Source organism: Poecile atricapillus, chromosome 3 (genome assembly GCF_030490865.1).
Source record: "Poecile atricapillus isolate bPoeAtr1 chromosome 3, bPoeAtr1.hap1, whole genome shotgun sequence".
Taxonomy (NCBI): Eukaryota; Metazoa; Chordata; class Aves; order Passeriformes; family Paridae; genus Poecile; species Poecile atricapillus.
The window spans coordinates 29,850,757-29,866,544 of record NC_081251.1 but is presented as its reverse complement, the minus strand read 5'-3'; the positions used below and the strand labels follow the sequence as shown (position 1 = coordinate 29,866,544).

Here is a 15,788-nt window from a genome sequence, read left to right as displayed (position 1 = left end):
TTGAAGGTGTCCCTACTGATGGCAGGAGCGTTGGACTAGATGACCTTTAAAGGTCCCTTCCAACCCAAACTATTCTATGATTCTATGAGTTTGTGATCTATATTTGCATATATGATATTCATGTATATACAAATGTATCTTTACTATTTCATAAATGCAACTTTCTGACTTAGGACCAACCACATGATGCTTTGGTACTTACCCAACAGTCCTGACAGAAGTACGTTTCTCAGTAATGCAACATTCAGCTACATTTCATATCACGATTAACCTCTCAAAATCTCAGAGAACTCTTTCAGAGAATATTTCCCATGCAAAAGCAGATAAGCAGCTTTTACCATATAATATTTCACCTCCAACCATGCCAGATGAATGTCCCACACATCAAATTCAGTAAATACCAACATAATAAATCTCTTTTCTTCTAGCTATTCACTGTAACTACAGAGGTTAATCCAGAACATGCAATTGTTTATTTTATGGAGGGTGCATCTAAACATGGCAAATGATACAGAATATGTAATATGCACTTTTCTTCCTTCTGGGAATTCTGTAAGGTAATATAGTTTAAAAATACTATTTTTCCTCCTTTTTTCCTCTGTATGTTGAAGTAATTTCTAAGTGGCATACCTTGGCAAACACAACAGTCACAAACTGCCTGTGTAACATTCCAATATTCCATAGACATTAGTACATAGCTACCACACTGTTTTTTACAAAATATTAAGAAATCATTGACATCAACCTGGCTTAAGTGGAGACATCTACCTTGTAAGAAAAAAAAAAAAAAACCAAACAGAAAAGAGCACAGAGCACAAGATTAACACCAGTGAGATGAAAATACAGCACCACCAATCACTTAAGTGCTGAAGAGCTGTGGTTTACACACTGTGACTTTCAAACTGAAGACTGTTTCCTACAATTATCCTATTAAAAATTCATTTTATAAAATCCTGTATTATTGATTTTAGTGTCAATTTTAGGTCTTCACATTTTCAACAGGGCATTCTTCCAGCAAGGGTAAGATCCAAATACTTGTAGAGATGACTAAAAAAGCAGCTTGGCCTACAGAAACAGGCTGTTATTTCCCACTGCTTGGGAAGAGAGGGAAGGAATTTGGGGTTGCACAGCAAGAACACTAATACTACTGCTTGCAGAGACTGTAACAATATTTAGCTTGTACATGTTCATTTCCCCACCTTTCTGTATGTGGAGTTCTGAACTAAAACTGATTCTGAATCAAAAAGCCAAACCAAACAAATGATATTGCATCATCAAAAAGTGAGTATCTAAACAGCCTCTCAATAACAACACCCTAATCAGGAAATTAAGAGAACCACACAAATCTATTCAAAAGGGCTCAGAACAAACACAAATGTTAAAGTACGGTCACTGAGGATACTGTGCCTCTTCTCCTATTACAAGATTTAAAGGTACAATTTGCTAAGGCATATTTCCTTGATTATTTTGCAATTTGAAAAGAAAAGTGAAAGAGTTTCCTTTTAAAAAATTGCCCAGCTAATTTTCATAGGATAAGTCCTATCTAAGGAAGTTTACCTTCTGACAGGGTTACTACTGCAAAATCAACTGAGACAAAAAGAACAATGACCCAGAGACTAACACCATATCCAAAGCTAGCAGTGAGGGTTACTCAAGAAAATACTTTGCGAAGAAGCTGGGCCATTCTGAAAGCCAAAATTATTCTAGCGTGAATTCTGATCCATTAAAATTACTTAACCTGCTATCACAAGTGATTTTGAGCTGCCCTACTAAAAGCTAGTACTACTCTTCACTTGCAGAAATTAAGTCCTAAGAGAATGAATCCTCATTAAAAAATGTCTGCTCAGTAAGAAGAACGAGCTAAGCAATCATTTCCATTTTAATATTATTTGATATGACATATCATACATTCTAATTACCAGTGTATCACTGCAGCAAAAAAAGCGAGTGAAATTCTGGGATGTATCCACAAGGGTGTTACTTCCTGAGGCAAAGATGTGATCATCCCACTCGACTCAGCACTTCCCAGGCTTCACCTGGAGTCTGCGTCCAGTTCTTGCCCCCGCCATTCAAGACAGAAACAGACCGGAGACGGTCCAAAGGAGAGGCAAGAAGATGGCCAAAGGGCTGCAGGACCTGCTCTATGAGGAAAGAGTGAAGTAGGTCGATCTTTTCTCCCTGGAGAAGGGAAGGCTCAGGAAGACCCTCATCCCAGCATGCCAGTACTTAAAGGGCACCTATGAAGAGGACACAGCCTCTCTCTTCTCAACACAGGGAGCCACACAAGGAAGACAGAGGGCAACAGATACAACTTTGTCAACATAAGAAAGAAATTTTTTACCATGAGATCAATTACTAGAACAACTCCACAGATGTGGCAGAGTTCCCATCACTGGAGGTTTGCATGCTGTGCCCAGATAGGATGCTAGATAATGCCTCTGCTCCCCTTCCCATGGACTCCTTGGACCTGAAGGTCATTTGAGGTCCCTTCCAACCTGGACTATTCTATGGTTCTATGATATATTGGGTTGACGTGACCTCTCCTTTAATACTATCTGAAGTCTTCTATTGCAGGTGCTAATTAAAAGACAACTCTTGAAATGAAATATGCAGGTCTGCTCTCATTAACACATCTCATTTGCAGCTCAGTGGATTCCAAGTGCTACTGGCTTATTACACCACTTTTCAATTTGTTATTTAAAAGATCTTTAAGCATTCCCTCCTCTAAAATTATGGTGTTTTAACACACATATTATAAACTTTGCCCTTTTTATATCTCACTGAAGAAGCAGAGCTGTTGAACACCAATTATAATACTATTTTCATTGCACATTACATCTCAAGTTAGCCAATGCAATCTGAGTTCATTATGGTATCATAAAACAGTGTTACCAAGATACTTTTCAAATCATGACCAAAAGAATACAGAAGCCTAGCAATCTCAAAACCACATATTGATTAAATTTTAGTTTTTAATTAGGTTGTTGTTCTGCTAAAGGAAAATAAAGGAGAATCAGCTTTCCATCAAGTCTAAATTACTTTTTTTTTTTTTTAAATAGGCTCATTCTACAATCGTTCTAGGGTGTTAATTAAGATTTGCATGCCCACAGTAGCAATTACTTGGAATGAGATATGGACAACATACATATAACCCAGGCAAAAATGGTACTTTACAGTTAGCTCTACATCAGAGAGGAAAAAAACATGCATTTTGGATGACAGTGTGAATTTTATAACAGAGAAAACATTTACTGTTTTGTCACCTTATTCATACCTTGAAACAAAAAACTAAAAATAAACCAGAATATTTTACTACAAAGTGAAGTTTTTAGAAGTACATTTAAAAGACTTATTAGCCTCCTTTAATATAACACAGAAATTATGTAGAAAATGAAGAGTAACCATTACATTGATAGAAAGTGAATACTCTTAATATCCACTCACAACTTGTAGAAGATTTTCCTAACAATGAATTTCAAGAGGAAATAAAAATACTGTAACATTTTATTCTTCCATTTCCATTTTAAGATTCCATCAAATGGAAAAAACACATTTAGAGCAACATCAGATAAATGAAAGACATATTTTATGAGAATGGCCTATACACAACAGTATAGGCAGTGTCAATTAAATTATTTTACTAGAAACTAATTTACAGGACAAACCCATACTAACCAGTCAGAAAACAAATAGGTGGATTCGACAAAATGAATGATGGTTTCAGTCAGTACAGAACACTGAAATGCCCACTGTATTAAGTTTTACAAGGTATTAGTCAGCTGCAGTCTGATGGTTCACTGTTAACTAATAAAGGAATTGTATGATATATTTTACAGATAAATAATACAGACGACCTCAGCATTTTCATTAAAAAATACACTTGTACCATAAACAGTGAAATACTACAATCCACAAAGCCTTTGAAGATCGCTTTGATAACTTCCCCTTCCCACAGGATCTCATTACTCTCCCTAGCAAAATGTAAGTACTGATACACCCACATCCCACTGGCATTTTCCTTTATAGTTTTAAATTCATGCATGCAATCCTATGGTTTTCAAATTAACCTTTCAGTCATCACAGAAAAAAAAAAGTATACGTATCTCTGTTATAAAATTACATATCTGTGTTTGATTTAAAACCAAGTAATTATGTACTGCTTACCAAGTCCTAAAAGGTCAATAGTGGGTTCTGATGACTTTTTTGGACTCGCTTTAGCTTCCGATTGCTGATCCTCTTTCTTCTGTGGCTTGTAAGGGAAAAATATAAACACAAGTAGCATGTTTGAAAAGATTCAGTGCTTTAATTCTCATTAAAGATGCTGCTTCAGTATCAGAAATAGAAGTAATTTTCTATATTTGTTTATCATAATGAATTTGATTTGTTATGAAGTATGTGGCAGTTCTAGTCAAAAGGGACATGGCACATGACTAAAAAATTTTTTTTGTACTTTCAGTGGTATGTAGTAAATATTAAAATAAATCTGAGGACAGCTTAAAATAAACTGAAGTCTTAAACTGAACCACTGAATATCATGCAGTAGGCAAAAAGCTGTTTATAATTTATCAACTCATTTCAGCAACCAAACTACACAGTTCTGTAGCATTAAAGAGAAAAAAATTAAAGTTTTTAAAAGCTTAAATTTAAAAATTAGATGCATCTAATTTTCAGATCTAACGACATCAATTTGACTTTCTGCAAAGAACATCTGCAGAACATGCAGAATTTATAGATGCTGACTACCGATGCACACAACAACCTGAGTTCATGACCTTTTCCTTTTTAAACCTGAATGCTAAGAACAGCATTTTTCTTCTTAAAAGAGAACTCCTAGTCTCTTCTTGCCTAGAGACTTCAAAATGTATGATGGTATTGATGTGAAATTTGATTATGAAAACTACTTCATAAAACTGTTTATAGTTCTTCTTACACCAGTATCAGACTGATCCCCTGAATCCATCAAAACATCAGTTTCTAAAATGAAGATCAACTGGTTAATAATAGTGACATGACAAATGCATTTCTTCACATACATTTAATGTACCTTTGCTCCATACTTATCACAAAAACCCAAAGTGGAGTGTTTGATCAATGAGTACAGCCTTTAACTAGAAGAGATTACCCAGGAACAGTGGCAGGACATGGTCAGGCTGGGCACTGGGCTGACACCAATAGAACCTGCTTCACTCACACCTTTATCAATACATAATGTGGCTTTCACAGGGTCACTGAGACTCCTGAGATTGGTGAAGTCATTGAATCTTACTATTTAGCATTAGGAGAGCTTTAAAGTTCAACACAATCTTATAAAGATCTATTTTAGATAACCCTTTACTTCCTCTCCTGTAAAAGGGGGATAAAGAGGAGGGAGCTTGGTGTTGGTAAAGAGCAGTGAGGAAAACTTAAGAGTATTCAATGGCAGCCCAAGTGAACAGAAGCCTGTTACACTACAGACACTCCTCTTGCATGAGCAAATCACCACTGAAAACCTTCAGCAAAGAGCTCCAATTAACCAAACTCCATTCCTGCAGCTACTGTGAACAGGTATCATCACACAATCTGACCCTTGCTAATCTCTCAGAGAAATACTTGCTCCCTCTTGCCAAAAATCCTTAGGTTGACTTTACATATCTCAAGATCCAGCTGTTTGGGAAATAGCCTGATGAACAAACACCCCATGAATTCCCTGATTCTATACTGTATTATAACTTTCAGCATTGTGTTTACAATCTGGAGCACAGCACACTGATTCCGAACGCTCAAAATAAGTATAGTTTTTGAAAGTAAACCATGACAACGTATCAAGCATATTTTAAAAGTGACAATTCAAAATTAACTTTTCTACAACTCACCATATCTTAGTAAATACACCATAAACCAACAAAATTATTATTATAAACACTAATCAGAATAAACAGTGAGTACTTCAGAACAGAATGTGCCATAAAACCCTGAACATTTGAGTTTTCTCCATCTCTGTAAGAAACACTATGGGTCACAGAAGCTGTAAAAAGAAGCATTTCTGACATGCTCCTTTATTTAATGAAACTGGTTTTTTCCCCCTTTTGCTTAAACAGCTTAAAAATTCTGAATACAGAATGATTTCTTTCAACTGAAAAGAAAAACTGTTAGAATTATATTAAATGTGCAAGTTGTCATTACACTGTATTAGATTTCTGATAACTACCTAAAACCAAAAGTTTGAAATAATTTAAAGCTTTACAGGTTAGTTTTGAATGCAAACTTTTCACAGAAGTCAAGACTTCTGCATACATTAATAAGAACTAACGAGAAAGTTCATCAAATAGCACTTTGTTTTATTTGGTACTTATTACTGCGGCAAATTAATCTCATTATCTAAACTAAAAATTTAAAAATATGGGAGGAATGATCTACTTAGGTTCTCTGCTTTGTCAAATAAAAATTTTCAATAAATATTAAATGCATATATTTGTTTCATGACTTTCTAAATAAGAAAGGCAATGAAGATACAAGGTACAAAAATATGAATTTCTATAAAAATATGATGCCCCTTTCAAATATCGTAACTATTATTTCTTGATCAAAAGTTTCTGTCCCATTTTGCTCCCCTTGCCAGTATGTAAACTACTAGATTTTAAGGTTACTTCATAGTTAATTACTTTAAGAAAAGCTGAAAAATTATTTTCAAACTCAGTAGCACATCAAGTATTTCTAGCCATTAATACCGCCTTTGTTTCCTTAGTGAAGATTTTCTCCTTAAAGCACAATTCAACATCTTTGTAGCTACATGGCTGTCACCAACATTCTAACCTTCAATCTGAAAAATGAAAAACAACTAACACCAAGAATTCATCTGTATAACAGCAGACACACAAAGCAATATTCAGCAGCTATCTGGAAGTAATATCTTCCTCTTTAATTTTACCTGCAAAATTATTTTGTTTCCCCGATTCTCACCAAAACAAGCACCAATTCCTGGAATTTCCTATCCTCCTGTCTGAGATGTCAATCAATTCTGTAATTTGGTATGCCTTTATTTCTGTTTAAGATGCTTCATAACACATAGGAGGGCTTTTGTGTAAATTCAGAAGACATTTGTTTGGTGCTTAAGGTCTGCCATGATTCACAGGTAGACAGGAACTTTGCTAAAGTCACCTGCAATGAATTAGGTAAGGCTGGCACCAGTGGGACGAGTTATAAGAAGAAACTTGCACACACACAATTCTTAAGAGTAATTACTTAATGACCCTCACTACCATACTGCTTCTTGAGTCTTGTTTTCTGTTCAGTCCCATGGGCTCTGAACTGTGGTCCACCTGAAGCAGGTATAACAAAAAGCAGTGGCTTACTTCAGTGTTCTGTAGCACAGACCATGCTGCATTTCTGGCTCAAGGAGAGAACCTCCAAGGTCTCTTCCAGTCCGTGTAATTCTGGCATAAACAAGGTATTGAAACTTTTGGACAAGAACAAAAAGGAAGCCATGCTGAAGTCACTAGAAAATTTTATTACAAATCACAAAGAGAAATGTTTAATTTCTTTTTATCAGTTTTGCCCCAATAGGACTCATTTATGACTAAACTTTATGCAGAAAATGGCCTTTCAAGATGTTAAGTACAGTACTCAGTGAGCACAGAAGTGTGTAACGGGAAAAAAATCTGCATAACAAGGCAGTGACATTTCTTAAACTTACTGTTTAATTTAGCGTTCTGTTTTATCTAAAAAATACCACATTTTGTAGAGATGCAAGGTAGCATGACAAATGCTTCGAGTCTTGCTGCTCTAAGATTCATCTCAGTTTCTATTACTAGTCTTCTTGACTCCCACAGCAATTATTTTTAAGTATTGACACCAGTACTAGATAACCTATTCCTTGTTATGCCCTTTGGAAAAAGATCACATTAAAAATAGGAGACTAAGCAGCATTAAGATAAACTAAAAATAGCATTAAGAATCTGATATGAAAAAGGGCAAGTAGAAAGAACAGGTACACAATCTGGTGCATTTATTTTCAAGTGGAGCTTTCAAGGTTACTGGGGCTACTACTTTTTTATGACATTCAAGATTGTCTTGGTAATACACACACGTTTAGTGAACGAAGTACATGGTTATAGCAATTTCTAGATATATTTACTTCAGGTCATGTATTAACAGCTTCTCATTCAAAATCATTTTTATGCTGCTAGTACATTCTTCTGAAATACTGTCCTTGCAAACAGCAGAACATCAAGATGTCTTTCCTATGCAGGCCTTCCATGGCCATTTTTCACAGCTGTCACTAATGGCCACTACATTACCTTTCAGCATTCTTCTCATGTTGGACACCTACTGAAAGCAAGCGATATCTGCTGCCTTCAATTATTGTGAGATTATTGAAAACTGTTTGTTAGCAAATATCACTTAAAGAAACTGAAGCGAGAACAAGCTTCCAGGAAGTTGATTCTTTAACATCCTCCACATGATGAGCTTATTTTCTAGCATGACTTGGAATTTTTTACCTAAAAAAAAAAAAAACTTGAGTCCTTGTTACGAAAAGAGCCACAAAACCTAATTTCAATTACCCCTCGTTCAGCAGGTATTAGATACTTTGGCCAAATTAAGGAGGCAGATAAAGAACTAACCTTGCGACCTCTTAACAAATATGTTCACCTATAAAGCACATATTTTCAGTACAGGAGCGGGGACACACTCATTACTCAGATCCAGTACGGGCACTATAAATTTTTGCAATCCTGTAGATGACAGGCAACTGGGATACAATAATCTTTCATTGTTTTATTTTCCGATGCTGTCCTTTTAACCTTCCACTACTCTCATGCTCTTGTGCCAGTTGTTTCTTCAGGGGCAAGAAGCAAGACCAGGTAACAACTGGTTGCTCAGTCTCACCTCAATACCTAGGAAGGCAATGGAACAACTAACCTGTAAACCAATTCCAGGCATATGAAGGACAAGAATGTTAATGGCTTCATCAAGAGGAAGCCATGCTTGACCAAACCAATAACTTTTAACAGGGTCATGACTGGCTTGGCAGACAAGGGCAGAGCATCACAGGGTGTCTTCCTTTACTTCAATAAGGTTTTTTGATGGTGTTGATAACTGATAAAGGTGCAATCACAGAAAAAATTCCCTCTTCAAGCTCCTGCTCTCATTTAGTTGTTAGTATCCAGTGATGAATGACTCCCAATTTTATGCCCAAATCAAGTGATGTCTTAATCCTGTCTACTATACATCTACAAAACAATAATTTGGCAGTATGGTGCTAATATCACATCTGTAAGTAGTCCTTAAACAACAAGACTGATCATCTTCCAGTATCTATAAAGCAAATATTGAAAAATATTTATGAACGCCTCATGACTTTACCTCTACCAAAATGAACAACTGAGAAATTATGTCTACACATAAGAAGCTGCATCTCTTTCCTATTTAACTAAAATGGAAATGCAGAAATGAGTATTTGGTCCTTCACTTAATTTCCCACAAACTGTCACTGTAAATCAACTGCCTTGAAATTACTGGATTGAAATTTATATGCTGGTAATTGCCATATACCTCCACAGTGCACCTTGGCCAACTGTAATGTTCTATGCTAAGAAACCATCACAAACAAAATCCAAAAGCAGGCAACAGTGGAGAAGACCAGGTCACCTTTAACTTATCTGATTTTAATGCAACCAAGTGCACAAGCCTATTTTAATCTCACACTGAGATGATGCCTTCATTAGTGGAAGCTGCACCAGTCAGTCTTCTTGTAATTCATAGAGATACTGTCTATGATTTAATTGATCTTGCTCACTTTCCTACCGCTAGAAAATGGTAGGCTTAGCCACTTACCAATCTTGTTCATTTATCCACCATCACCTCTAAGATTTTAAGGTAATTTCCAGTCTACCAGGTTTTGATGGAAAAGCTATGAAAACTGGTACCAAAGTTTTGAGGTTTATTCTGCTGCAATTCTGACTCCGTCCTTAAAGATTAAAAGAACACCATTGTCAAAAACTTCCCAATTTACACAGAATGAGAAAGTTTTCCATTCCATCAAGAAAGAGCATCTTTTAACTCAGCAACCTGCATTTAATGTTGCATTACTGTGCCGCCCTCCTTTATTCTTTCTTTCCAAATTTTGTGCAACAACAGGAGTTATCTGTGGTTTAATTTTTAAAAAAATGGGTAAGAACATCAGGTTAGGCCAGAAAAAAAGAAAAAAAGCTCTGTTAGGTCTCAAATTAAAAAAGAAAGCTCCATTTTACAGAAATCAATATTGGCCTTTATTGAGCTTTCAAAATGTATTGCCCTCAATATACTACTAGTTACACCATTCCAGTCCAATCTAATTTATGTGAAATACTTTTCTTGAGTTAAATGAAATCAAATAAATCAGCAAGTAACTGTTAACTACTTTATTCACACCTTAAGTTCTAGAGTTGATTTTACAGACTTGTTTCCCTCTCTTATATGTTACTCTAAAGCTAATTATTAGTGAATAAAGATGTTTATTCTGATAGACACTTTATACTGTATATTTTTCAAACTAATTGCCTGTATGAGTCTGGCTGGGATGGAGTACACATCCTTCACAGCAGTCGATACAATGATATACTTTGTATTTGTGGCTACAACACTGTTGATAACACACCCAGGTTTTGGCTATTGCTGAGTGATGATACTTTGTATCATTTTAATTTTGCTAGCTTTGCACAATTATATTTCTTGTTTTGCTAATTTAAGGAAGCCAACATCCAAGTACCTCGTTAAGTACATTCAGGGACTACACACACAGACATACATACACACTTGGAGTCAGCAGTCCTTCCCTGTTGGTAGATTTTTGTCACAACCACCTTCTCTTCCCTTTTTCTGGCACTCTATAGACTTTGTCAAACAGATGCAAAGAGCTCATGAGTCAAGTGAATGAACCTACATATGAGTCTCATCCAACTGCGAATTCCCAAATTCAGTTTCCCCACTGAAGCTCAGCGTACAGAAGCCTCAAAGATCTGAATCTGAGTATTGTACTTTTGCAGTTGACTCATCCAAAGGTAAACTCCAAGTTCCTGGAATGGGCAGCAATGCTTCCTCACAGTTTTGGACTGCAAGGCTGGAGATGGGACTGTGAAGAAAACTGAGTAACATCTGAAGCATAAGTCACATACTGTAGGAAGGTGAATGTATCAGTGGGGTATTTCATCAAATTTTCTTCAGTTATTTTTAGAGATAACTATTAAATGAGTGATTCATTCTGCCACAGAAAAAAAGAATAAAACATGAAACCATTGCCAAGTCAATTCTCCTCCTTCCTCTGTACAAAGATTATAGTACAACACATAGGATATTGTCTACAGGGAATATGGTTATATATGGGCAAAACAAAAAGGAGGGTCAGTACCACCATAACTGACTGCCACACACCTATTAAATTCACATATGTAATAGGATGCTAAAAGCTCTACAAGCTGCTGGAAATGATGCTCCCTTACTACAAAACAAGCTTGTCCTTCCCCAGCTTTCAGCACCAGTTTCATCCAAACACATCTTGCTATTAGGTGCACAAGATGGGCAGGGAAAGACAAGAGGGAAGTAGAAAGCCTTACACAAGCTTGCTCAGTTGACAGAACAGACAGCATATGTGAGGTCCTCTGATAACTGTTACACTTTGAATGATAAAACAGTAAGAATATTCAGATCTAGCCAAGAGTACATTGCAGTCAAATCCACTGCCTTTTTTAAATCACCGTTGTAGTAAAATAAGAAAATAATACAAGTTTGTTAAATGAGTAAGCACATTAGTATCCTTTCAGAGCATTATTTAATATGATCATACATTCCAGGGCCTACGGTCTAAATTTATGGGCTACTCTTCTGCACATCCCTGTTCCCCAGAGTACTCTCCTCTGGCAGGCAGCTGAGGGCATTTTGCATGGGAATTGACAGCTGTGAACAAACCTTTTTGGTAATGCCTGGTTCAAAAGTGCTAGCATACAGTGAAAATAGTGTGATTTTTTTTCTTTATAAATGGGAGATTCAAGTTGCCATTTTCTGCCTCTGTACGCTGAAGCGAGTTACCATCATATGTACAGATTTTAAGGGTTAAACAATTCTAAAAGATGTGACACCCAGTAAAAATGTAAACCACATCAAATACTTTAAAAACAAGCAGAATTTTGCCAAATTCACTACTGCAAGATCATAATGTAAATAATTTAGCAGATTTCAACACCAGCATTTAGTATAAGTGACCTTATTCTCATTTACACTGTGTGAGAGCATTTAAAAGGGTAGCATGCACAGTGCAGGACATAAGTCACATGATTAATAGCTCTAAAGTAGAAAAAACATTAGTCAGAGCAGTCTTAAGTTACTAATCTAAAAATCTCTCCTATTCTCAAGCAAGATGTCAGTGTCAAAAATCTGATTCATCAGCTGTCCAGTCCACTTATCAGCTCCTATTTTCCTTCACATTATTTCCTCAATTTTCCACTTAAATGAAAAATTCATATGAATCTAGAATTCAGTCTGTTTAAAACACATATGATAACCAATGCATTTCTAACTCATATTCCCTACCTTAACTACAAGAGGTCTTATGAAAGCTGAAGATACACCAAATAATTTTGTGAAAAGCACTTCTAACTTACTTAAAAGCAATTTCCAGTTTACTTGCTAGAACTCATATACAACTCTACGGTTACTGAACAAAAGCTCTCCTTTGCTCTTAATACATAGGAATTGTATGCCTTGTGCATAAAGCAATTGGATTCCTTCCCTCTTCATTACCTGCTTGCAATAAAACTTGCAGGAGATCATAAACACTTGAGAATTGCCATATGAGAAAATAATGTTAGTAATTTACTATATCTTGCAATAAGTTTGTAGATATGATTTTTCCTGACACTTACGCTCTAAAAAGTTTAGTCTGTATTCATTTACAGCATTACTCACATAGGCACATGCTAGAATTTTAAAAGAATACTTTTATAGCTTTCATACTTGACCTGAAAATCAGTAAAGACTAATCTTTTCATAACATTTAATTCAAATGGCATTAAAGATGAAATGTGTTATTTTGCTTACCATCCTATAAAATACCAGCACTTGTTCTGTCAGACTTGCTACTAAAGACAAAGAAATTTAGAAATCAGACTAACTCTTCAAGACTAAGGATACTTTTAGCAAGTGATGAACTCCTATTTTGCCTGACTAGCAAAAAAGACAGAAAACCGATGTACTATACTGAAACACAAGTAAAACTATGGTGGTATCATGGCAAAGTTGTATAGACTACAGCAACAATGCAATCAAATTCTGATGCATTTCTAATCAAGAGAAAAACCTGCATGTCAACAACAACAAAAACACCACCATTCTTATTTATCAAACTACAACTACCTTGAACCAAAGAGCCAAGCCAAGGTGAAAATGCAAATTTATTATTTAAGAATCTATTCTGATTATTTCAGTGAATCACTCACACTCACCTGGGTAAGCCTATTTTAGGCATTTGCACTAAGCAAACCAAAACCAAATTGCTTTTTGTTGCTGCTAAATATGATTCTGTACACATGAAGGTCCTTCAGTCAAAATACAAACCCAAAGGAAAACTTTTTAAAGTGGTCCTTGTTCTACATCTTCACTTTAAAAACCTGGGTACATGGATTTCATTAGATTTTCACAGAGTAAGATACTTGAGCAAGATTATGTGAAATGCATTATATTTTTAGTCATTTGAATTAAAAACTTCATGGCAGAAATAACAGACCCAGCACCATAATCTTATTTCATTAATATGATTTTATCTGGGTCTAGGCTAATACGCTAATCGTTTCTGTGAAACTGGATTAAGACCATTCCTTTGTTCTTACTTATTGACCAAGCAGTACTAACATTGTATTTTAACTGAATTTAAAATGTTAGCTCAGATCTCATTTACTTTAGTCAATTTATTCCAAGAAGGCTTAAAACCTTTTATGTCCTGTACTCAGCTGAATTGGTTTAGCTCCTTTCTAATGCACCAGACAATTTCAGAGGCCCTTTTACCTTGCTCCAAACAACGTATGAACCATGTAAAAGTACAATTTTCTAAAATTAAGTTTGCTTTCTTCTTATACTTACTGCTGAGACTATGGCAAAGTATCAGAGATAAATCTTTATTCTTATATTCATGCATTAAACCCTGTTTGAAATAATAGTTCTATGCATTCAGATTCAAATATATTAGGTTCTTAGAGTGGAAAAGTTCAGAATAGGGTCTGAAAAAAGAGGAAAAGCTCTGTTTCCTAAGTTTGATACTTGAAAAAAAACCATCAAAAGATAGCAAGATGATTGCTAGGTAATGGTCAGAACAAGATGCAGCAACTTGGCGCTGAGCTAGGGATGGCAAGACTGCAGAACAGGAGAGGCACACAGTCTGAGTGCAGAGGTATCCAAGTTTTCCATAGATTCTGGAGGCAAAGACTTGAGCAGAGTTTCCTGCTGTAAATCTTTGAAATTACTACATTTGAGCCCAAAAGCAAGGACCTGTTTACAAGGATACAAAAAGCAGAGAAAGAGCTGTTTATCAACCCTTTTCCTATTTTGTATTATCTTGTCATGGAACTTGATTTAGATAAACTAGAAGAATTCTGCTGTTAATCCAATAAAACCTGGGGTTTGCATCTTAATAGAAAAAATCACTATGAATCAGAAAACCCAGACAGATCCACCTTACAGCTAATCCAGTGTCTCCTTATGAGATCTATAAATCGGGTTAGGATCAAAGTGTTTTAATGCATCTCACTTTGCAAGCTGTGAAATGCAATAAACATGGTTTGCATTTTTGTAAGCTATTTTAAATATACCTTCAGTTTTCAAATCACATATTATGGTTATATGAAGTGAGTTTGCACATTTCTACTCTATTTCTATTATGCTCATTAGCCTCAACAAGATTACAATAATGCAGCTATATTAGTTCCAGTTCCTCGTTAAACTATTTTCTTTTATAACTTTCCTTTCAAAAACCTTTCAAGTAATACAACATCATTGTACCCAATAAGAACTAAAGGGCATTTATTTGTAATTCCTTTTAATATATTTCCATACAAGAAGGCATGGCAACTGACTGAGCTCATAGTAAAAAAACAATCAAGAAATGCTTTCCATTTCTATTCATGAAGGTATGCTTCTCAATCTCTTGCTTAACTATAAAAAAGTGGGTTTTTTTGCTGAAAAATGTGTTTTACATGAAACTTCATTTGCTATCCAGACCCTACACCCTTAGCCAGCAATCAGTTCATACTTTAGAACTTTCTAGGTGCTTCTGTCTTACTCACTGGTTAGTCCAGCATGAAACGTGCTACTTGGTAACACATGAGTGTGATCACAGTATGTTTGTCTCTGGCAGCTGGTGTTAGACATGCTGTCTTTGCAAATAGTTGGCTTCTAGATATTGGTCTCTGCAGGTGCTGACCCTCAAATTCCTCAGGCCTGCAGCTTCTTTCCAGTGGCCAGCAGTAGTCTCTTACCTCACTTGTCTGGTAGCTGAACTTGAAGTTTGCAAGTGCTCACACACAGGCACAGAAGAGATAAAGCACCCAAGCTCTATAGTTGCAAATAGCATTTGGCAAGAATACAGAATAGCCTGCAGAGATCAAGTGAAGGCTCAGAAAATTCTACTGCCCAGCAACCTGACCAACTATCAGCACTTATGTGACTGCCCCTTTTTATCCACTTCCCCCCTGATTCTTCATGCTAGTGATACCCCAATCAACCTTGATTTCCATATTCCCCTGGTTTGGTCTCTGTCGCATCCCATAATAAACTGTGTACAAAAT

The 15,788-nt window shown here is 35.8% G+C and overlaps 1 protein-coding gene across 4 annotated transcripts in view; it reads right to left on the bottom strand.

Annotated features, from left to right (window-relative positions):
• SMAP1 (small ArfGAP 1) overlaps positions 1-15,788 on the bottom strand; it is an 89,568-nt gene that overhangs the window by 18,236 nt on the left and 55,544 nt on the right. For 2 of the 4 annotated variants that reach the window (XM_058833855.1, XM_058833857.1), the window contains one exon: positions 4,165-4,243. In XM_058833855.1, the coding sequence (XP_058689838.1) occupies positions 4,165-4,243 (79 nt within the window). Of the gene's footprint in view, positions 1-4,164; positions 4,250-15,788 lie in introns of all 4 variants that reach the window. The other 2 variants (XM_058833853.1, XM_058833856.1) reach the window with 1 other exon arrangement.